At 37.9% G+C, this 23,618-nt stretch overlaps 1 protein-coding gene across 1 annotated transcript in view; it reads right to left on the bottom strand.

Moving 5' to 3' along the window:
- Window positions 1–20,967, bottom strand: part of oga (O-GlcNAcase) — a 52,022-nt gene extending 31,055 nt beyond the window's left edge. The window contains exons 1-2 of the mRNA XM_039775263.1: window positions 20,332–20,967; window positions 1,585–1,636 (exon numbers count right to left, since the gene is read on the bottom strand). Of these exons, the coding sequence (XP_039631197.1) occupies window positions 1,585–1,636; window positions 20,332–20,485 (206 nt within the window). The 5' untranslated portion in view covers window positions 20,486–20,967. The remainder of the gene's footprint in view (window positions 1–1,584; window positions 1,637–20,331) is intronic.
- Window positions 20,968–23,618: the final 2,651 nt, after the last annotated feature.

The following is a 23,618-nucleotide window of genomic DNA, read 5'->3' as shown; positions in this document are numbered from 1 at the left end:
CGACAAGACTTTTGTCAGGGACTGTATATATATATATATACTTGAAATTAAGCCCGTTAAAATAACGGGCGCTAGAACAGTAGTGCATAAACATTAGTAGGAACAGTCTATATTAAATGGCAAGGGACCTTGTATGTGGCTGTAATAATCGTCACTGTATTGTGTGCCTTTAATTTTCTCTCTCAGTAATACTGGTTTGTATTTACGTAAAATGCCTGTAATTTTGTCTGACAGTAATACAGTGGAACCTCGGTTCACGACCATAATTCGTTCTAAAACTCTGGTTGTAACCCGATTTGGTCATGAACCAAAGTAATTTCCCCCATAGGATTGTATGTAAATACAATTAATCCATTCCAGACCGTATTAACTGTATGTAAATATATATTTTTAAGTTTTTAAGCACAAATATAGTTAACGATACCATAGAAAGCACAGTGTAATAGTAAACTAAATGTAAAAACATTGAATAATACTAAGAAAACCTTGAACAACAGAGAAAACTAACACTGCAAGAATTTGCGCTATAGCCTTATGACCCGCTCGCTAAAACACCTTCTTTAATGAGTTTTAAGCACAGGGAAAAAAAAATGAACATTTGAAAAATCTGTAATTTAATAAACAACCAAGAGAAGTAACACTGCAACAATGCACGCACGCACCTGTGTGTGTCCGTCTCTCTCACGGGACTGCGTGTGTGTCTCTTAAGCGCGCGCCTCTGTGTCTCTGTCTGTCTGTCTGTCTGTCTGTCGTGTGTGTGTGTGTGTGTGTGTGTGTGTGTGTGAGTGCGTGACGCACACGCGCCTGTGTGTGCGTGTGTGTATCTGTCTCTCTCTGCACAGGGAATGCACAGGAAGAGACTGAACACTTTATAATTTTTATTTAGCAAATGTTTTTATTTTTATTCATATTTTTCACAATTTTGTGAAATAAAGGTTTAGTGTTTACCAGGAATCTACCAAGTTAACAAACAACACAGAACAAAATATTAAAGCATGTCACAAGCAAAATACACAAAACACAGCTTGTGCAAAATACTTGGGGGTATGTGGGCATGATTTGACAAGTTTGTAGTATGGGACACTGACTGAGTGCTGCCGGCAGAAGCCATCAGTCAAGGGACAACAGACAGGATTAAACTGAATGGGTTCTTTTTTTCTCCTATACAAATGCAGTAAAAACTTAATAAAGGGGACCTGAATATATTTAATTACACTTCATTGTTTTAGGCATTATGTGCCTAGCCAAAAGTAAAGCAAGACAGGACACTAATTGTATGACACTGTATGCTGGCTGAGGCAGCTAAATGTGCATTGCTGACACTGAAAATACTAAAATGGTGATGTCAAAGGGTTATAATAAACTTCAAACAAATAAGGATGAGAATTGCACAAGGGACTCCATTACAAGTTTGAAGTAGCTGGCATCTGTCAGAATGCCATGCACTCTGACAAATTACATTACCTTTGTCAAACATATGAAAGCAGCTCTTAGAATTTAGGTGTATTTAATAGTAGTATTTCTTTACAATAATACAAAAACTTCACAGTGAAAATTTACTGCTAAAATCCAAACTTATCTTACCTTCTAAAAAGCTCTTTACGTTGTTCCATAGTCCATGGCCGACCATAGAAACCTACAAAAATAACCATTCAGTATATAGATCAAAAACAAAGAAAAATAAACATTGGAAGATATACATACTCAGATCTAGATAGCTGTACACTTGCATCTACAGATATTTAAATGGCTCAGTCAGGCTATCCAGGGGTCCTTGCACTTTTTAATTTGAGGACCCAAACAAGAAAATCAATACCATATTGTGACCTAAGAAGATTATTCTTGCCATAATGACAGAAGAGTCATACATATAAAACATACCAATGAACATATAATAAAAAAAAAACAGAAAAAACTGTTTCCATTTAAGCATATTTCCGGCATGAATATTATATTAAAATTATAATACAAAAGATGAATGCAAAATTATTAATAAAACAAAAATCATCACTCAAAACAGAGAATAGATATCTGAGGCATATCATTGCCAGTGTAAATGCTTAGTGAGAGGTTTTGTTAGGCTGAGAGAAATAATTTTTTCTTCATAAGATGTGCAACACAAGGATATGATTATTTTTGAAAGGATAGTATAAATGGTCACTTGACACATGATGCCAGGTAAAGTAATAAAAAAAAAATGAATTGATGTAGTTTACTTACCTTGTCTTAAATGTTTTTTAAACGATGTTTTTCAAATGAGACCCACCAATAACAATACATTCTTCGAAAAGAGTCTGCAAACTGTTTAGCATACCTCGGTGTTAATTTAGCAATTCAACAAAGTACAAAATGTTAAGAAGCGTGGCTAAATTACTTAAAAATGTATACACTATTTATGTACTACATGGGTAAATAATGTAATTCTTGAAGAATTCACTGAGTATTCAAGTTTGAAATGTTATAGACTAGCATCATGCTGAATGTAAAGGGCAAAGCTTTACAGCCTCTCTTACCCTTTTGATATTTTCTGGTGTTCTTACAGTTCTCAATGGTCCAACAAACATGTCCTTCACACTATCAATACACTGAAATTTATCAAACCATTTTAAAACAGTGTTAAGAACAGGAATTCATCCTGACCAAAGCACCATAAATCTCATACAAAATCTAATTTGCATCTGTTACAGATTTAATGTAGATCCAACATATGCCATAATGTGAGGCATCAACCTGCTGTACATGACCACTGAAACTGCATTTAGCATTAAACACTGCCACAGCATTATATATACCTCCACCATATTGAATCACATGCCCCCATACCCCGAAAAAGCATGACACTCTTTTCCTCACCACTTATTTTCATTATGACATTTCAAACTAATGCTGTAGTCCCTAATCCTCACAAGCTTGTCTCCATCATTCCCTCCTCTCGCCGCCTTTCTTATGCGCACCTTTGCTGTCAGTCCCCTCAGTTTGACTGCTTCACAGGTAGGACTCACTGGGAATATTATTTATATTTTTGTACCACTGAAACAGAAACTCTGTGAGGCATTAACACTGCTGTTTACAGACTACACCTCAAATCATACTAATGCAGTAAACAGTATATTAAATACAGGGTAGTATATCAATCCCCACAGAATTTGTGCTTTGATGAACTCAGGTAATTTTACTACTCATATAAGGACACATCACAAACATGTCTGACCCAAACTGGGCTATACAATTTGTTATAAATGTGTGACAAAGGTGCAAACTGCAGAAAGCTATGGTGTTAGCATGAGTGACATGTGCTTGGAAATGTGTATCCATACAATTTTCTCATCTGAAAAAGTCATTATGGCATGTAAAAGTATGCACAAGCTGATTAAGCAGTCTAAATGATATGAGTGAAATGTAGCAGTTACTTCAAAAGCCTTGGATTTTTTAGTCACCAATGTTAGCATGTTACCCTTATGCAGCGGAGCATGCAAAAATATTGAATGGAATATGTTGAGTTATTTATTTATTTAGCAGTCAAATGGTCAGCAAATTAATTAGTGGTGCTGTGAGATCCAAATTTAATATCTTGTATGACTTCCATGAGCTTGAAGGACCGCATTCATGCGGTTTGGCAAGGATTCATACAATTTATTGATGAAGTCATCAGGAATAGCAAAGAAAACAGTCTTGCATGCCTCCCAGAGTTCATCAATATTCTTTGGTTTCATCTTCCATGCTTACTCTTTCATCCTACCCCACATATGCTCAATGATGTTCATGTCTGGTGACTGGGCTGGCCAATCCTGGAGCATCTTGATCTTCTTCGCTTTAAGGAACTTTGATGTGGAGATGGAAGTATGCGATGGAGCACCATCCTGCTGCAGAATTTGGCCTTTTTTATGGTTGGGAATATAAGAGGTAGCTAAGATTTCTTGGTATTTTAGACTATTGATGTTGCCTTCCACCCTGCAGATCCCTCACATACCCCCATACTGAATGTAACCCCAGACCATGATTTTGCCTCCACCAAACTTCACTGTTTTTTTAGTAAATCTCAGCTCCATGCGGGTTCCAGTAGGTCTCCTGAAATATTTGCGGTGACTGTGGTGTAATTCAACAGAAGATTCATCTGAAAAATCCACCTTCTGACACTTTTCCAGCGTCCATCCTTTTAGCAGGCTGTGGGGGCCTTGGCAAATGCCACACGGTTTTTCAATTGTCTTTTGTTTAGTGCTGTGTTATGGGCACTGATTCGACCATGGAGGCCATTTCAAGACAGAATTCGACAAACTGTTCTGGTTGACACAGGGACTTCAGGTGGAGCTCTGCTGCAGTGGAAAACGGGCTGGCCTTGGATTTTCGAGCCAACAAACGGTCCTCTGGAGCAGTTGTCTTGCGGGGTCTTCCTGACCTGGGCTTGTCAAAAATGTCTCCAGTCTATTCAAATCTTTTTTTTTAATCTTCTGAACTTGACGCTGAGACACATTGAAGGTGTTTGCCACATCAGCAGTGGATTTGGTCTTCAGCCTCTTGATAATCAACACTTTAGTCTCAGGGTGAATCTTAGGCATGTTTGCAGAGGTCTAGTTGCAGTTGATGTGAAGGTCTAGTGTACTGGGGATCTTTTTATACACACCCGAGACCTAATTGATCCATTATTTGTCACAGGTGAAAAGCTCATATGACAAGGCGACAACACTTATGTCTTGCCAAAAATTGACTCAGTGGGCTTTACCAAGCTGTGAATATTAGAATACTTTTTGTCAGTTTCGTTTTGCACTGAAACATTACAAAAGCTGATGAGATTAAAATGACCCATTTCTTGTAACACAATCTTGATTAGAAATATATTTTAGCGGCACTTCAGGTCAATTTGTACACAAGCGACAAGACTTTTGTCAGGGACTGTACATTTGTACATGTATCTCTATACTTTATTATTACATCAACAGTGGCAAAAGCAAGAAAAACATTCCAACCCATCTAAGAAGAGGAGGGAAAAAAAATATCACACTGGTAAAGTATAACAGAATTGTTAGTGGCAATTCTAATTAAAAGCAACACCTATCTTTACCCCCTACAGCCACATTACTCATTACAAAGATATTTAGCCAAATAATAGAACATACTCCGTATAAAAGTCCTAAGAAAATATAGAGAGGAACCATGTTTATAACTGACTGCAAATCACATACAGTTAAAGCTACAGTAAGATACGGATACACAAAATAGGCAGATTCCTGCACACCACTCCATTAGACTCTACATTTGAGCTGCTACCACTTTAGGCATAGAATTGAGTGTAGCGTGCAAAATACACAGCATCCTTCAGATAACTTGAAACTGGACATCTGAAATCCTGATGCAGACCACCCTCCAGTCAGATCCCCACCTACACCAGAGTCTCCCTTCAGAATGTATCTGCCCAAGATTCCAGTGTTCTGTGCCATGGAAAGAAAAAAATAAAAGAAAGGATTTACAGAAGCTAAAAAACAAATTAACTGGGAATTTCCAGCAGGAGTCAAAAATAAACTCTGCTAGGCTCACTGCATAACATTTGTAAGGACTGCAATAAAAATATTCTACAAAGTGCATATGCTGAAAGCTGGGGTTTATTGAAGCAACATAAATGTTTTTATCCTCGGAAGGGATGGGACTACCAGGAGATAGAAAGTCCACTTTTCTAGTGAAAATAAGCAGAGAAGTCTGTGGGAGACTTCACATAACAAAGCATATTAAAGTGGTACTGATCTCTGAAATGAATATTTCATATGCAGGAGTTTATCAACTCTCATAAAGAGCATTCACTCAAAACCTCATACTCCTCCTCTTTTACTAAATAATGCTACCACTTAATGAAAGACGAATAAGACTGTTTATACAAATACAGTATGTCTGATCTTGACACATGATTATATTGGTTGGCTGAAACTGAATCCAGAGTCCTTCCTATAATGTAAACTTTTTATTAAGGTACTAATCATTAAATCCAAAAGGGTGGCTGAAAAAACAGGACACATTCTTTAACTTATAAAATAGGTGCGACAACAAAATACATATCAAGACGTGCAAAATCAACCAATACAAAACCATAGACCATTAATTGTTAAAATAAAAACAGTGATGCATAGTTTTCATGGGCCAAGTCAAAGTACTTTTGGTTGAAGTGTGTGTTGAGAAATGAAGCCCTGGCATTCATAATTTACATTAATATTTCATGTGATCTTAAGATACACTGATCCTTGTGAAACTTACTATACATCTGAATTATCCTATTAGAAAAACCAATGACACACCACATGGCTTCTAGTTTAGTTGCCAGACAAAAGCAGTTGGTGATCTCATTAGCAGATAATGGTAATTTACATAACTATATATATTGCTGGGCATGTCAAATTACAAAAATGCAGGATGAGTTTCCAGAAGAGTTTCACATTTCTACAGTATTGTTAGCTTTACCCTTTTTCTGACAACCACTAACATGCTACCTGACGGAGCCACAATCTCTTCCCTTTATTCTTTTCTCCATTCTATTGTGATAACTAAAACACAAAGCATCAGACAAATAGGCCTCTCATTTGATTTTAGAAGTTCAAAACACCCACCTTCCTTATTCCTCATAGTTACATTATATGCACTGTACTTCCTAATGAGCATTCATTGGGTGTATCTTGCACACTGAGCCCTATCATATGACTAAAAGCAAAATCAAACCTGTCTGATTTTTACTGGAGCGAGTCGAACAATACTGGTTTCTTACTCAAACCTGCAGCACAACCACATGAACAGTGTTCTATTTTGACCTCCAGTAACCACCTGCGACTTCTAGATCTGAATTTGGGGTACATAATTATTCCAAAACTGCTGACAATAATTTTCCTTAGTGTAATACTTGGTATTAATAATAATGAAATACATATTTTTGTGTGTTGCCAACTGCATATATTGTATTCTGTAGATATAGTGATATATGCCGAATTTCACTTCAACACAACAAGTCCTGCAAATACTAACGTAACTGAAACAAACCACGAAACTCAAACTGATTATGACAGCAGCAATCCAAGCTGTGAGATTTGAGGCAAGATTGCTTTTCATACGGCCATCTGTACGTTGCATGCTCAAGAGATCCTTAACAAATAATTATTGGCATAATTTCCCTCAGTTTAAAAAGGTTTACTTTTCTTCTTAATAAAAATTTTAAGGCAGTACTTCGCCGAAGCGCGGTATTTTGTTGTGTGTGTGCGTGCGTGTATATATATACACACACACACACACACACAGTGGTACCTTGGTATACATCCGCTTTGGAATAAGTCCAACTTGGTATACGTCCTGTTTGGACGCGAAAAATTTTGCTTTGAATACAACTGGCGTGCCAGAACATCGTGCACTACCCTTGTTTACCTCTCTCGAGACAAAGCCACGACTGCCCACGGGCATCAGTACACCAGTTGCTAGCATTCAGTGAACAACCCGTGCTATAACTATATGTGAATTTTCACGTGATTTTGTGTTTGTTTCATGTAAATTTGAATTGCTTGTTGAAAAGTATGAAGGTGACATGCGTATCCGGAACTTGGCTGCTGCATACCATATGCCAAGAACAACGTTATCTACGATTGTGAAAAACAAAGACGTCATTAAAAAGTAAAGTTAGGTTAAATTTTAATTTATTTCATCTAATTGCTTTTGTATTTATGCATTTTAGTATTAAGCAGTGTTTAAATTATTTTATACAAACATCAATGTATAATATGCCAATAACAATAGGATTTTTTTTCATGGGAACGGATTAATCATTTTACCTTTATTTCTTATGGGAAAAATTTGTTTGGTATATATCCTGTTTGGTATAAGTCAAATGATCTGGAACAGATTAAGGATGTTTACTGAGGTACCACTGTATTAATATATGTATATATTTGTGTGTATATACACACAGTGCATCCAGAAAGTATTCACAGCGCATCACTTTCCAACATTTTGTTATGTTACAGCCTTATTCCAAATTGGATTAAATTCATTTTTTTCCTCAAAATTCTACACACAACACCCCATAATGACAATGTGAAAAAAGGTTATTTGAGGTTTTTACAAATTTATTAAAAATAAAAATATTGAGAAAGCACATGTACATAAGTATTCACAGTCTTTGCCATGAAGCTCAAAATTGAGCTCAGGTGCATCCTGTTTCCCCTGATCATCCTTGAGATGTTTCTGCAGCTTAATTGGAGTCCACCTGTGGTAAATTCAGTTGATTGGACATGATTTGGAAAGGCACACACCTGTCTATAGAAGGTCCCACAGTCGACAGTCCATGTCAGAGCACAAACCAAGCATGAAGTCAAAAGAATTGTCTGTAGACCTCCGAGACAGAATTGTCTCAAGGCACAAATCTGGGGAAGGTTACAGAAAAATTTCTGCTGCTTTGAAGGTTCCAAGGAGCACAGTGGCCTTCATCATCCGTAAGTGGAAGAAGTTCGAAACCACCAGGACTCTTCCTAGAGCTAGCGGGCTATCTAAACTGAGTGATCAGGGGAGAAGGGCCTTAGTCAAGGAGGTGACCAAGAACCCGATGGTCACTCTGTCTGAGCTCCAGAGGTCCTCTGTTGAAAGAGGAGAACATTCCAGAAGGACAACCATCTCTGCAGCAATCCACCAATCAGGCCTGTATGGTAGAGAGGCCAGACGGAAGTTACTCCTTAGTAAAAGGCACATGGCAGCCAGCCTGGAATTTGCCAAAAGGCACCTGTAGGACTCTCAGACCATGAGAAACAAAATTCTCTGGTCTGATGAGACAAAGATTGAACTCTGTGGTGTGAATGCCAGGAGTCATGTTTGGTGGAAACCAGGCACCGCTCATCACCAGGCCAATACCATCCCTACAGTGAAGCAAGGTGGTGGCAGCATCATGCTGTAGGGATGTTTTTCAGCAGCAGGAACTGGGAGACTAGTCAGGATAAAGGGAAAGATGACTGCAGCAATGTACAGAGACATCCTGGATGAAAACCTGCTCCAGAGCGCTCTTGACCTCGGACTGGGGCGACAGTTCATCTTTCAGCAGGACAAAGACCCTAAGCACACAGCCAAGATATCAAAGGAGTGGCTTCAAGACAACTCTGTGAATGTCCTTGAGTGGCCCAGCCAGAGCCCAGACTTGAATCCGATTAAACATCTCTGGAGAGATCTTAAAATGGGTGTACACCGAAACTTCCCATCCAACCTGATGGAGCCTGAGAGGTGCTGCAAAGAGTAATGGGCGAAACTGGCCAAGGATAGGTGTGCCAAGCTTGTGGCATCATATTCAAAAAGACTTGAGGCTGTAATTGCTGCCAAAGGTGCACCTACAAAGTATTGAGCAAAGGCTGTGAATACTTATGTACATGTGATTTCTCAGTTTTTTTACTTTTAATAAATTTGCAAAAACCTCAAGTGAACTTTTTTCACATTGTCATTATGGGGTGTTGTGCGTAGAATTTTGAGGAAAAATGAATTTAATCCATTTTGGAATAAGGCTGTAACATAACAAAATGTGGAAAAAGAGATGCGCTGTGAATACTTTCCGGATGCACTGTGTGTGTGTATATATATATATATATATATATATGCAATATATATATATATATATATGCAATATATATGTGATACATATATACACTGTGCTTATGAACACCTAACTTCAACTTGAAACATACAAAACCTACTCTTACTTATTACTGCATAATTATTTGAATATCTATATTTTACTGTATTACAAAAACAGTGAAACAAATATTTTTAACTGTGCTACCACTTTATTGTTGGGGGGCAAAAAACTATTTTAAACAATACGTCCAGCATTTAAAAATTTCTCAGTAACAGTTTAAGTGGTTTCATGCTAAATGGAGATCCACTGTTACCTATGGGCCCATCTTCAAGTTCCCAATGCTAACTGAATCCTACTTACGTACATATATATGTCCATGGCCTGCAGCTCAGTCACTGTGTGAGGCAGCGTTGGGTCCCCCATCCCCACGCTTCCCACATTGTTGGCTGCCTGCCTAAATAAGGCCGTCCGTCAATCCGGTCTCTTCATTTCCTTCCTCGCTTCGCCACGGTATTCACGTCTCCCTGCTGATAACTGCAGCCTTTTTATTTAATCCACGGCTTCACCGCTGTTTTATTATTCATTTATTACACTTATAGTTATTGTGTAGGTATTTTAGACTTAGTTTACATTGTTCAGGTACCAATTTCCTTTATTGTTCCAACTGTACCCCCATTAACATGTCTATCGAGGTGATCACCATCGATCAAAGAACTGTCACTTACCGAGTGGTTTCCATGCCGGGAGATGGCGCCTGCCTTTTCCATTCTCTGTGTTATATATTGCACGGCCATATCAGGCTCACTCTTGATATCCGGAGGAACATTGTGTCTTATGTATTGAATGACCGGGACAGGTTCAAGGTGTGGACTGATGACGGTACAGGAGATAATTATACTACACAGGAGCACTATAAGAGTGAAATGCTTAAGCCCTTCACTTATGGTTCTGCATGTGAGTTGATGGCTGCCGCTGAATTGTTTGGTTGTTGCTTTCAAGTGTACCGAAATGGCCAAATATTTTACAACTTTGGACAACCACCAATGACTCTTAAACATCTTAGATTCACAGGTGACGATTTCAGTAGTGGACACTTTGATGTTTATGAATGTTTAAACTCTCAAAAGCTGGATGTGAAGTTATTGATGAAACCGGTTGCATGCTTACAACGTTTGACAGATGCTGAATGTCTCTTCAACACAAGTCCTACAAATACTGTCGTAATTGAAACAAATCATGAAACTCAAACCGATTATGACAGCAGCAATCCAAGCTGTGAGATTTGAAACAAGATTACTGTTCACACGGCCAACTGTACGTTGCATGCTCAAGAGTAAGCTCAGCGCACAACTTGGTCATATTGTAATTGGGGGGCCGAACTGACAAGGTGGCATACAAAGAGATCCTTAACAAATAATTATTGCCATATTTTCCCTCAGTTTAAAAAGGTTTACTTTTCTTCTTAATAAAAATTTCAAGGCAGTACTTTGCCACTGCGAAGCGCGGGTATTTTGCTAGTATAATATATATACAGGGAGTGCAGAATTATTAGGCAAGTTGTATTTTTGAGGATTAATTTTAATATGTAACAAACACAGTGCTATCAGTCAATCCAAAATGTTAATAAACCTGAAACCTGAATGTTTCACAACGGAAATGTGAGTGTGATCATCATCAGGGGAATACATATGTGCACAATTATTAGGCAACTATTAGTGTGCAGATTTATTATGCAACTAAAGGAAAAATGAAAATTTTCCCATCTCACTTATTTATTTTCATCTGTTATAGTGAGAATAATAAACAAACACCTCAAAATTTACAAATAAACATCTCTGACATTTCAAAAAAAATAAATCAATCAATCAATGACCAATATAGCCACCCTTCTTTCCAATAACAGTCATAAGCCTTTCCATTCATGGAGTCTGTCAGTTTCTTGATCTGTTGACGATCAGCTTTTTGTGGAGCAATGACTACAGTCTCCCAGACACTCTTCAGAGAGGTGTATTGTTTTTCTTCCCCGTAAATCTAGCGTTTAAGAAGTGCCCACAAGTTCTCGATAGGGTTTAGGTCAGATGAGGAAGGGGGGCCATGTCATTATTCCTTCATCTTTAAGGCCTTTACTGGCTGGCCACGCAGTGGAGAACTTCGATGCAAGTGATGGAGCATTGGCCTGCATAAAAATCATGGTCTTTTCCTGTATCACTGTTTGAAGAAAGTGTCTTGAAAAACTGGCAGTAGGTTTGGGAGTTGATTTTGAGTTCATCTTCAATGCAAAAGGTCCAACTAGCTCATCTTTAAAAATACCAGCTCATACCAGTACCCCACCTCCACGTTGGAGTGGAGCTCTGTGCCCATTACTGATCCACAGGTCCATCCATCTGGTCCATCAAGAGTCACTCTCATCTCATCGGTCCATAAAACCTTTGAAAAAAATCTGTCTTCAGATATTTCTTGGCCCAGTTTTGACGTTTCAACTTATGTTTCTTGTTCAGTGGTGGTTGGGTTTCAGCCCTCCTTACCTTGGCCATGTCTTTGAGCACTGAACACCTTGTACTTCTGGGCACTCCAGGTAGGTTGCAGCTCTGGAATATGAAAGTACTGGAGGATAATGGGTTCCTGGTAGCTTCACGTTTGATTCTTCTCAAATCTTTGGCAGCTAATTTGCGTCTTTTGTTCTCAACACGTTTCTTGCGACCCTGTTGACTATTTGCAACAAAATGTTTGATGGTTCTGTGATCACACACCAATATCTTAGCAATTCCAAAAGTGCTGCATCCCTCTGAAAGACTTTTTACAATTTTTGACTTTTCAGAGTCAGTTAAATCTCTTTTTTGGCCCATTTTGCCTGAGGAAAGCTAGCTGCCTAATAATTCTGCACACCTTGATATAGGGTGTTGATCTCCTTAGGCCACACCCTCCCTCATTACACAAATACACATCACCCGACGTGCTTAAATCCAATAAGCATTCAAGTTAATACAGCTTGGAGTTGGAATATACGCATTAAAAATGATGATATGGTCAAAATACTCACTTGCCTAATAATTGTGCACACAGTATATATATATATACATACATATATACATATACATATATACACACACACACACACATTTGCCAAAAGAAATTTTGTTCTAAAGTTCAGCATTTTGAACAAATTTTAAAAATGACAGTGAATTTATAATGAATGTTATGGTGCATGGGGTTCAAACAGAAAATAAACACATTAAAAATTGTCCAATATGTCCTCTTTAAGTGTCCAAAAATTTCCAATGCACGTTTATCACAACAAAAGGATCTGGAAATAATGATTTTATTACATATTCCTCAAACTATTTTTCTAAGAATTTGTTGTCTATATGCTTCTGTAAGTTCTCACATAAATATGAAAGTATATCAACAAAAACAATGAAGCATAAACAGTTCACAGCGATTTAGTCTTCTGGGAGGAAACCATGCCCCAAGGAGGGTGAAAAGTTATTGCGGAAGAGGAATAGCATTGAGATAGCGTGCACAGCTCATCTTCTTTAAGAATAGCATTTATAAGCTATTTTACAATGTGTGTGTAACCGCAAGATCCACATCAATATTCAACAATAATTTACAACAACTTTCTTGCCTCGAAAAATGTATATACAGTGGTGTTAAAAACTATTTGCCCCCTTCCTGATTTCTTATTCTTTTGCATGTTTGTCACACAAAATGTTTCTGATCATCAAACACATTTAACCATTAGTCAAATATAACACAAGTAAACACAAAATGCAGTTTTAAAAAGATGGTTTTTATTATTTTGGGAGAAAAAAAATCCAAACCTACAAGGCCATGTGTGAAAAAGTAATTGCCCCCTCAACCTAATAACTGGTTGGGCCACCCTTAGCAGCAATAACTGCAATCAAGCGCTTGCGATAACTTGCAATGAGTCTTTTACAGCGCTCTGGAAAAATATTGGCTCACTCATCTTTGCAGAATTGTTGTAATTCAGCTTTATTTGAGGGTTTTCTAGCATGAACCGCCTTTTTAAAGTCATGGCATAGCATCTCAATTGGATTCAGGTCAGGACTTTGACTAGGCCACTCCAAAGTCTTCATTTTGTTTTTCTTCGGCCATTCAGTGGTGGATTTGCTGGTGTGTTTTGGGTCATTGTCCTGTTGCAGCACCCAAGATCGCTTCAGCTTGAGTTGACGAACAGATGGCGGACATTCTCCTTCAGGATTTTTTGGTAGACAGTAGAATTCATGGTTCCATCTATCACAGCAAGCCTTCCAGGTCCTGAAGCAGCAAAACAACCCCAGACCATCACACTACCACCACCATATTTTACTGTTGGTATGATGTTCTTTTTCTGAAATGCTGTGTTCCTTTTACGCCAGATGTAACGGACATTTGCCTTCCAAAAAGTTCAACTTTTGTCTCATCAGTCCACAAGGTATTTTCCCAAAAGTCTTGGCAATCATTGAGATGTTTCTTAGCAAAATTTAGACGAGCCCTAATGTTCTTTTTGCGTAACAGTGGTTTGCGTCTTGGAAATCTGCCATGCAGGCCGTTTTTGCCCAGTCTCTTTCTTATGGTGGAGTCGTGAACACTGACCTTAATTGAGGCAAGCGAGGCCTGCAGTTCTTTAGACGTTGTCCTGGGGTCTTTTGTGACCTCTCGGATGAGTCGTCTCTGCTCTTGGGGTAATTTTGGTCGGCCAGCCACTCCTGGGAAGGTTCACCACTGTTCCATGTTTTTGCCATTTGTGGATAATGGCTCTCACTGTGGTTCGCTAGAATCCCAAAGCTTTAGAAATGGCTTTATAACCTTTACCAGACTGATATATCTCAATTACTTCTGTTCTCATTTGTTCCTGAATTTTTTTGGATCTTGGCATGATGTCTAGCTTTTGAGGTGCTTTTGGTCTACTTCTCTGTGTCAGGCAGCTCCTATTTAAGTGATTTCTTGATTGAAACAGGTGTGGCAGTAATCAGGCCTGGGGGTGGCTACGGAAATTGAACTCAGGTGTGATACACCACAGTTAGGTTATTTTTTAACAAGGGGGCAATTACCTTTTCACACAGGGCCTTGTAGGTTTGGATTTTTTTTCTCCCTAAATAATAAAAACCATCACTGCATTTTGTGTTTACTTGTGTTATATTTGACTAATGGTTAAATGTGTTTGATGATCAGAAACATTTTGTGTGACAAACATGCAAAAGAATAAGAAATCAGGAAGGGGGCAAATAGTTTTTCACACCACTGTATTTGTTAAACTTTTATGCTTTTATTTTCCATGGCAGTCACTAGCCCCATATGGTTTGTTGTAAAATAAAAGGACTTGCAACCTATATATTTTTTCATTTATAGAAAACACAACTTTAGAACAGAATTTTGTAAGGCAAATGTATACATGTTTGTGATGATTACTTCGACTTTATTTAAGTATAACAAAAACTTATTTTTTTTCTCAAAATAAATATTCCTTCTGCAAAACCAATTATCACCACCACTCAAAATCCAAATAATGTAAAATGTAGGAAAATGTTAAATGAGAGAAAATAAAGTGCAGCATTAAGAAAAAAAGTTGCATTAACATGTAAAAAGCGAAGCACAGAATACAATTTTAAATGACAACATAAGATTAAAAGTTAATATAAACACAGCCTGAAAAACAGCCCAAAACAATAAGTTGTTGTTAAGACAAAAACAAAAAACTGCAACCAGCAAAAGCACATTTCTTCCCACGGATCTTAATAAAAAATAGTCCAAACGGGCATTGTTGATTAATATTAGTAAATACTAAAACATTTATTATTAATAATTGTTAACATAATAAATTATTAAAACTGTTACTAGTTATGCTGTTAAGTCATATTTTGTTACACAAAATTCTCAAAACTGGTTAACCAAATGCAGAATTAGCAGGGGGATGAAACCAGGCTACCCTAGGCACAAGGCAGAAGACTTTCACATTACAAAAGGATGCCTATCAACCCTAGGGCCCACAAATGTAAACCGGTAACACAGGCCCAAATTTGGAATTACCAATTAATCTGAACAGCATTTTTTGAGAATGTGGGAAGAAAAACCAAGCACAATAAGAAAAAAAAAAAAAACACACAGACTCAGAAAGAACATGCCAACTTCACAATAAAAACAACAAAGAAAAGGGTTTAATCTCAAGCTGCATTAGTGCTTGGTGCCCATACTCAGTGAAGAATGCTATACAAAAATAAACATAACTGAATTTGATCCACAGTTCCACCATGCTATGTCACCATAAAATTCAATATGTCATGACATATAGCAAAAGGAAATGCAGATATATTAGCTAGCAATATAAAGGAGCCAAACTTCACTTAGAATTGAGATATCAAATTATTTAGTAATGTGGACAGGTACCTAATGTACACAAGAAAAGCAATGCAAAAATGGAGCTTTCAAAGAGATGTTTAGGAAAACTTTACAATATAGCCTGCATGCAATTTCTACGCATTCAATTCCATTTGCAACGAGATGGAAGAATGGAGAAGACTAAGATTTCTATGCTTTCAATTCCACTTGCAACAAGATGGAAGAACGGAGAAGACTAAGATGGAGGCAAAAATGTTAATCTAGACATTGACAGCCAAACAGAAAATAAGTTCTGAAAAAACAGATTTGAATAAAAACTCCTGCATTAACATCAGTTCCTTCTGTACCTAATTCTGCATGACACAGAAACAGCAAAAATGTAGCAGAACTGTAGATCTATACTAATAAAAGGCAAAGCCCTCACTCACTCACTTATCACTAATTCACAAACTTCCCATGTAGGCAGAAAGCTGAAATTAGGCAGGCTTATTCCTTACAGCTTACTTACAAAAGTTAAGCAGGTTTCATTTTGAAATTCTACACGTAACGGTCACAACGGTCGATAACGGTCGACAACGCACACCATGTTGAACTTTCTTATTTATGGCCCCATCTTCACGAAATTTGGTAGGCTTCCCTGCGCTAACCGAAACCGATGTACTTACTTATTTCGATGGTATGACGCCACTGTCGGCTGCCATATTGAACTTTCCAACGTCACCAATTTTCCAACTTCCCGTGTAGGTAGAAGGCTGACCCCATCTTCACGAAATTTGGTAGGTGGCTTCCCTGCGCTAACCAAAACCGATGTGCATACTTATTTCGGTGGTATGACGCCACTGTCGGCCGCCATATTAAACTTTCCAACGTCACTAATTCTCCAACTTCCCGTGTAGGTAGAAGGCTGAAATTTGGCAGGCTCATTCCTTACAGATTACTTACAACAGTTAAGCAGGTTTCATTTCGAAATTCTACGCATAATGGTCATAACGGTCAACAACGTCCGACATGTTGAACTTTCTTATTTATGGCCCGATCTTCTTGAAATTTGGTAGGCGGCTTCCCTGCACTAACCGAAACCAATGTACGTACTTATTTCGGTGGTATGATGTCACTGTCAGCCGCCATATCGAACTTTTCAACAGTCTTTGTTGCTTATGGGCCCATCTTCAAGAAATTTGGTACACGGGTTCCCAACGCTAACTGAATCCTACTTACGTACATATATACGTCCTTAGCCTGCAGCTCGGTCACCGTATGACGTTGTTGGATGCCTGCCTATATAAGACCGTCCGTCGCTCCAGTCTCTACATTCCCTTCCTTGCTTGCTTCGCCACGGGATTCACGTCTCCCTACTGATAACTACAGCCTTTTTGCTTAATCCACGGCTTCTCCGCTGTTTTATTGTTTGTTTATTACAATTATAGTTATTGTATAGGTATTTTAGACTTACTTTACATTGCTCAGGTACCCATTTCCTTTATCATTCCAACCCCCATTACCATGTCCATCAAGGTGATCACTATCGATCAAAGAACTGTCACTTACCGAGTGGTTTCCATGCCCGGAGATGGCACCTACCTTTTCCATTCTCTTTGTTACATATTGCACGGCCATATCAGGCTCACTCTTGATATCCAGAGGAACATTGTGTCTTATATATTGAATGACTGGGACAGGTTTAAGGTGTGGACTGATGACGGTACAGGAGATAATTATACTACACAGGAGCACTAGAAGAGTGAAATGCTTAAGCCCTTCACCTATGGTTCTGCATGTGAGTTGATGGCTGCCCGCTGAATTGTTCGGTTGTCGCTTTCAAATTTACCGAAATGGTCAAATATTTTACACCTTTCAACAACTGCCAATGCCTCTTAAACATCTTAGATTCACAGGTGACGATTTCAGTAGTGGACTCTTTGATGTTTATCAATGTTTAAACTCTCAAAAGCTGGATGCGATTTCATCAATGAAACCGGTTGTGTGCTTACAACGCTTGACAGATGCCGAATGTCACTTCAACACAACAAATCCTGCAAATACCGTTGTAATTGAAACAAATCATGAAACTCAAACCGATTATGACAGCAGCTATCCAAGCTGTGAGATTTGAGACAAAATTACTGTTTACATGGCCAACTGTAAGTTACATGCTCAAGAGTAAGCTCAGCGCACAGCCTGGTCAGGTTACAACTGGAAGGCTGAACTGACAACATGGTATACAAAGAGATCCTTAACAAATAATTATTGCCATATTTCCCTCAGTTTAAAAAGGTTTAATTTTCTTCTTAATAAAAATTTTAATGCAGTACTTCGCCGCTGCGAAGCGTGGGTATTTTATTAGTCACTAAATAAAACAATGCCACTAGTCAGCAGCAATAAATGAATAAATACATCAATAAAAATAATTGTAAAATATAAACACCAACTATAGATGCACAACCTATACCAGAGAACACCAAAGCAATATACGTAACTCCTATCTAAATTAATGGATGAATGTTATTTGTTCAAGTGCACAAGAATTCCAATGCACTTTTTACAAATGACAAATAAATTTGATTATGAACCCTAAAATGTAATACACAAAATATTCAAAGAAATAGGACAACTTGATTTTGGAGATCTACATCAAACACTGCCGTAACAAAATATAATACAAAAGGCAGACAAGTGTGGTATAGTGGTTAAGGCTTTAGACTATAAACCCTGAGGGTTCAAATCATGCTATTGACACTGTGTAATCACTTTAACTTCCAGTGCTTCAATTGGAAAAACAAAAGAAATGTGTTTCTCAAATGCTGCAACTTGCCTTGGATAAAGGTGTCTGCCAAATAAGAAATAATACAATATTCCAATCAACCTGAAAACAGAAGGTCTTGACCTTTAAAAGACATGCATATAGGTCATATACTGAATAGCTACATTAGAAAAAATGTGTATTATTCTGCTATTCTAGCACTGCAAAAAAGTTACATAAACAAAATATAAAAGTGATGAGCGCACACACACACACACACAAATTAACTAAAAAGGAACAGTGAAGGAGATGGAGGACATGATTTCAAAAATATATAGGCAAATATAGGGTCATTATTGTCATGTGTACTGTGAAAACCTTACTTGTACATGAACGCAACAACTGCAGTAATCCCACTGTTGCTCTAATTAGATGTTGTCAAACTCAGATCCCGGGGAGGCAGCAGAGGTTAACGTTCATTTAACATAATGCTTAATTATGAGTGACTTGCTTAATTATTTTTCCTTAACATCCATTCAAACAATAATGAGGTACAAACCATGCCAATGGATGACCAACTAACTCAGGAGTCACAGACACTTTGAGAGCCGCTATTTTTTAGTCTAACCAACCGCCTACTTAGCTATACATTAAACGCATTATTTAATTCTGTGACTTGTTTTGTCTCCTTCGGCCACATATGTCATTTCCAGAACTGATTTTCTTGTTTCTAGGATAACCATCCAAATATTTTCTGGACTTGCGCGGATTAGTAATTCTCTGATGATGATCTTCCTTTTTACATATTTTATTGAGATAGATGCTGTATGAAAGACACAGATGCAAATAATATCCTGATCATCTTGTGTTTTTTTCGTCAAGAAAACGATTAAATGAAAATCGATTGAAATTAAGACAACACAATACGTCCCATTATAATTAGTAACTTGACTGATAATAGAAAAAGTTCCTGGAATGAGATAGAGTTTACATTCCTGTTCAAACACATTGCCGACACTGAATTACGTTAAATGTACATATTACAAACAGCGCGCATGTTCGGTGGCAAAGTCACGCTTTTGTGTTTTGTAAATAACTTTGAACAAAAGATGCAGAAAAATAAATGTACAAATCCATTGAGCTTAAAAAGAGTCTGTGTGGTCAAGGTAAGATTGATGTAAAAAATATAAAAGGCTGTAAGCTGGCCGCTTAGGATGCATACTGGAGGCTGGAACTGTAAGAATGAATACACGACCTTTTCTTGTACTAGCAAGCTCCAACAAACCATTCCAACGTCATAACTACCTTCCATTAAAGACACTAGTGTTGTGATTTTAAAAATCTGCCGCAACCTTCAAAATTTAAAATATGGTTTCATCGGAACTTTTAACACTTGGAAAATACAGCATACATTACCAGATGTTCCTTGTACACTGTTAATTAAGTACCTACTTCACTCTTCTTTCCAAATCGGTACATAGTGACCTGTTAAATTTTGCTTCCTTAGTAACGAACAGCAAGAAGCACATCTGTTTAAAAATGGCTGAAAATACAGCAACGACAAAGACACTGAAGACCACACACACGGACCTTTTTTTATTTATTTATTTTTTTTTTTGCAAAGACGCAGATCTTAGAAACTTTTCTTTGTTAGAATATTAAACACATCATTGCTTACCTTCCACCACACCGGTGATGAACTTCCCCAGACACACACTCTCGTTTTCTACTCCGGCCGCGACTTCTGTGTTTTCTGCTGTAGCTTCAGCTGATGCTGGATTCTTGTCCTCTTCTGGTGCTTTTGTTTCACCTTGTTTCTCCTTCTGAACCATTTCTTTAATTATACTGGTTGTCTAAATGTAACGAATCGTATGTCTCAAACACGGTATTTATTGAAACAGCAAACACGAATCGGATTTTAAACAGGCATAATGGTGAAATAATTAATTAAAGCTGATCTAATAAAATGACGAGTATTCTAAAAGATCGGCGGTCACTTGCTTAGCTGTAAATAAAACCTCTGTGCAGCCCGCCAAGCAGAAAATGTACTGTTAAAGAAATTACTCGACGACCTACTGCGGATAGTTTTAGCAAAAATAATATTCTTAACATCTAAATGTATCAAAGTCGCATAATTCGAAATCTTCGTCTAATATTATTATTCTTCACGACCGTTCGCTCTTATTATTATTTAAGTGTAGAATATTTTTCGTCTCTCTATCGTCCGTGTGCCTTCCAGCCACACAGTCTCTTCCTGTTTACACCCACTGCGCAGCTGCGGAAAACTGGAGCTGACCGGTTCTGTCCGGAGCTATCCAGGCAAACACAGTAAGAAGAACGGATATAAACAAAGCAAACTCTTATTAATTTACATTTTACTATACACCGGTATGATTTATTGGCATTTCCCCATTAAATAAAATTACGAAGAATTATTTTCCAATATTTTTTCACGATTTTAATTTCGTCGGCCTTTGTGCCGTTCCTTGTTTACAAGGCAATTACGCATGCGTAAAATTAAATGTAACTAGAATGAGGGCTAAAAGTTAAAGTACGGCAGGAGATGTAGGCCAAAATTGACTTGCACACGAAAACGTCCAGTGAAATTAGGTTATTAGGACATTGGATGTAATATGAAGCCTTTGATGCATGCAGTTATGACGGCATGACTTGCTACCAATTAAAACGCAATTCTTCGATTAATGTTGTATTTGAAGGGCGGGGATTCAATTATTTTTTCTATTATACTCAATTTCTTTCTATAGGGTTTGTCAAATTTTACTCAGCTGGTTAAGATGTTAGCCGCCCTCCCAAAACGAAGCAACGCCTCGATTAGACACCCAGATGACTCCAGAGCTCTGAATATGAAAAGGTGAATATAAGAATGCGCCCTAGGGTTCATTAGGACAAGACAACCATTCTTCAGCTACATACAGGCGACTACAGCAGTAAACAACATTGCCTTTGAAAACCTATACTTTATTATGCGCGCAACTGGGCACCCTAGCTTACCGTTATGTGTAGATCTAATTCGTGCCACGAGCTCGTTGCTGCCCCAGCTCGCCTTGATTTTGGCCATTGGTTAAGAAAATGAATTGGCAGATAAAGTGAAACATGCCGTAGTATACCTTTTGGGGTGGTCTGATGGATGGCTTCCTAATACTCAAAATACCCACCTCATTATGTTATCATTTTTCAACGTTTTCTACAGTTTTACACCTAAAACATGTTTTTGACATGCGAAATCTCACTATTCAAAATATTCTTGTATAGTGAACTTTAGTTAAGAATCAAAGAGAGCTGAATCCATGTACATAATTTAGTATACTCAAAAACACGAAATACCGAACTACTGTGGTGTGAAAAACTATTTGCCCCCTTCCTGATTTCTTATTCTTTTGCATGTTTGTCACACAGAATGTTTCTTATCATCAAACACATTTAACCATTAGTCAAATATAACACAACTAAACACAAAATGCAGTTTTTAAATGATGGTTTTTATTATTTAGGGAGAAAAAAAATCCAAACCTACATGGCCCTGTGTGAAAAAGTAATTGCCGCCTGAACCTAATAACTGCAAATAACATGCAAAAGAATAAGAAATCAGGAAGGGGGCAAATAGTTTTTCACGCCACTGTATAAATAGCATGTACTATATTGATACAAATATGTAGATGTGTACAGATTATTAAAATAAACTACGTTCTGGTGGCGGAATTGGCACTGCAGCCACCATAAAAAACCTCACAGTGTTCCATTCCATCTGAATAGTGCGGCGCTGAGGTGTCACCTGTCGCATGGCTGCACTCGGGTCCCAATCTGAGGTGGTTTGTCTTGTGGTGGGTGCGGCAACGTGTACCTGGATAATACTTTTCATTAATTATCAAATCTGCGTCAGCCTGTCACGGGTGACAGAGGCTGGAGTCTATACAGAGATCATACAAACATAATCGGTCTACATTTGTAAATTACTGTCATCTTTGGCAGTAATGCACACATGCAGAGAAGTTGTAGCGTCCAGGAAGACTGTGGCTGGACTGAAATTATAAAACCCAAAGCTTAACCTTCACAAAAGCAATCAGTATTGTTACCCGCCTTCAGAAGCCAAAGAGAGCCATGTTTTGATTCAGTTAGCTGGTGGTGGTTTCCCGTTTCTTTTTCTTTCTTTTTTCATTTATTTGATTGATTTTGTAAATTACAGTAAAACCAAAGTGTTTGCAGCCCTGGGTATCTAGGTTTAAAAGCTGAGGGATATCCCCCTTGGGATTGCAAATGTACCGATATACATACAGAGTATTTTTTGGGTTTTAAGTTTGTTGGATAAATAAATATGCATAAAACACGAATGAAAAGATCAGGGGCTTGGCACAATTTATCAGGAGCTAAAATCTCTATGGCTTCCTGTCATCACTGAGTAAGACACCAATCAGTCAATGGTACAGTCTGTGAAATACCATGTAGATTTATGTTTCACATTATTATTTAATGGTAATGTCTTAAAACATGTTTTAATTCATTATAATTATGTTAATAATATAGTGCTTTTCTAACCTACTCAAAACACTTTGCGTAGACAGTCCAGAACCATTTCAGCTACTACCGTAATGTAGCATGCATCTGGATGATATGACAGAAGCCTTTTTTGCTGACCACTCACAAGCTATTAGGGGATGGAGGGGTGAGATAGTTAGCCAGCATTGGACAGGGAATGATTAATGGGTCAGAATGACCTAGATGAGGTGGTCAACTTTTTGAAAGATGTTCAGGGAACTTTTATGAGAGTCTCAGGACCTCAGTTGTACATCTTTGCCAAAGGATGGCAGCAACTTGTACAACACAGTTTCCCTGTCACTGCACTGAGGCATTTGGATCCACACACAGACCCCAAGTTAAGCACCCCCTGCTGGTCTCACCCACACCTCTTCCAGCAGCAAGCCAGGCTTTCCTAGATGACTGGGCCAA

The sequence above is a fragment of the Polypterus senegalus genome, chromosome 1 (assembly GCF_016835505.1).
Source record: "Polypterus senegalus isolate Bchr_013 chromosome 1, ASM1683550v1, whole genome shotgun sequence".
Taxonomy (NCBI): Eukaryota; Metazoa; Chordata; class Cladistia; order Polypteriformes; family Polypteridae; genus Polypterus; species Polypterus senegalus.
Note: the sequence above shows the minus strand (reverse complement) of the source record. Positions and strands in the feature narration are given on the sequence as shown.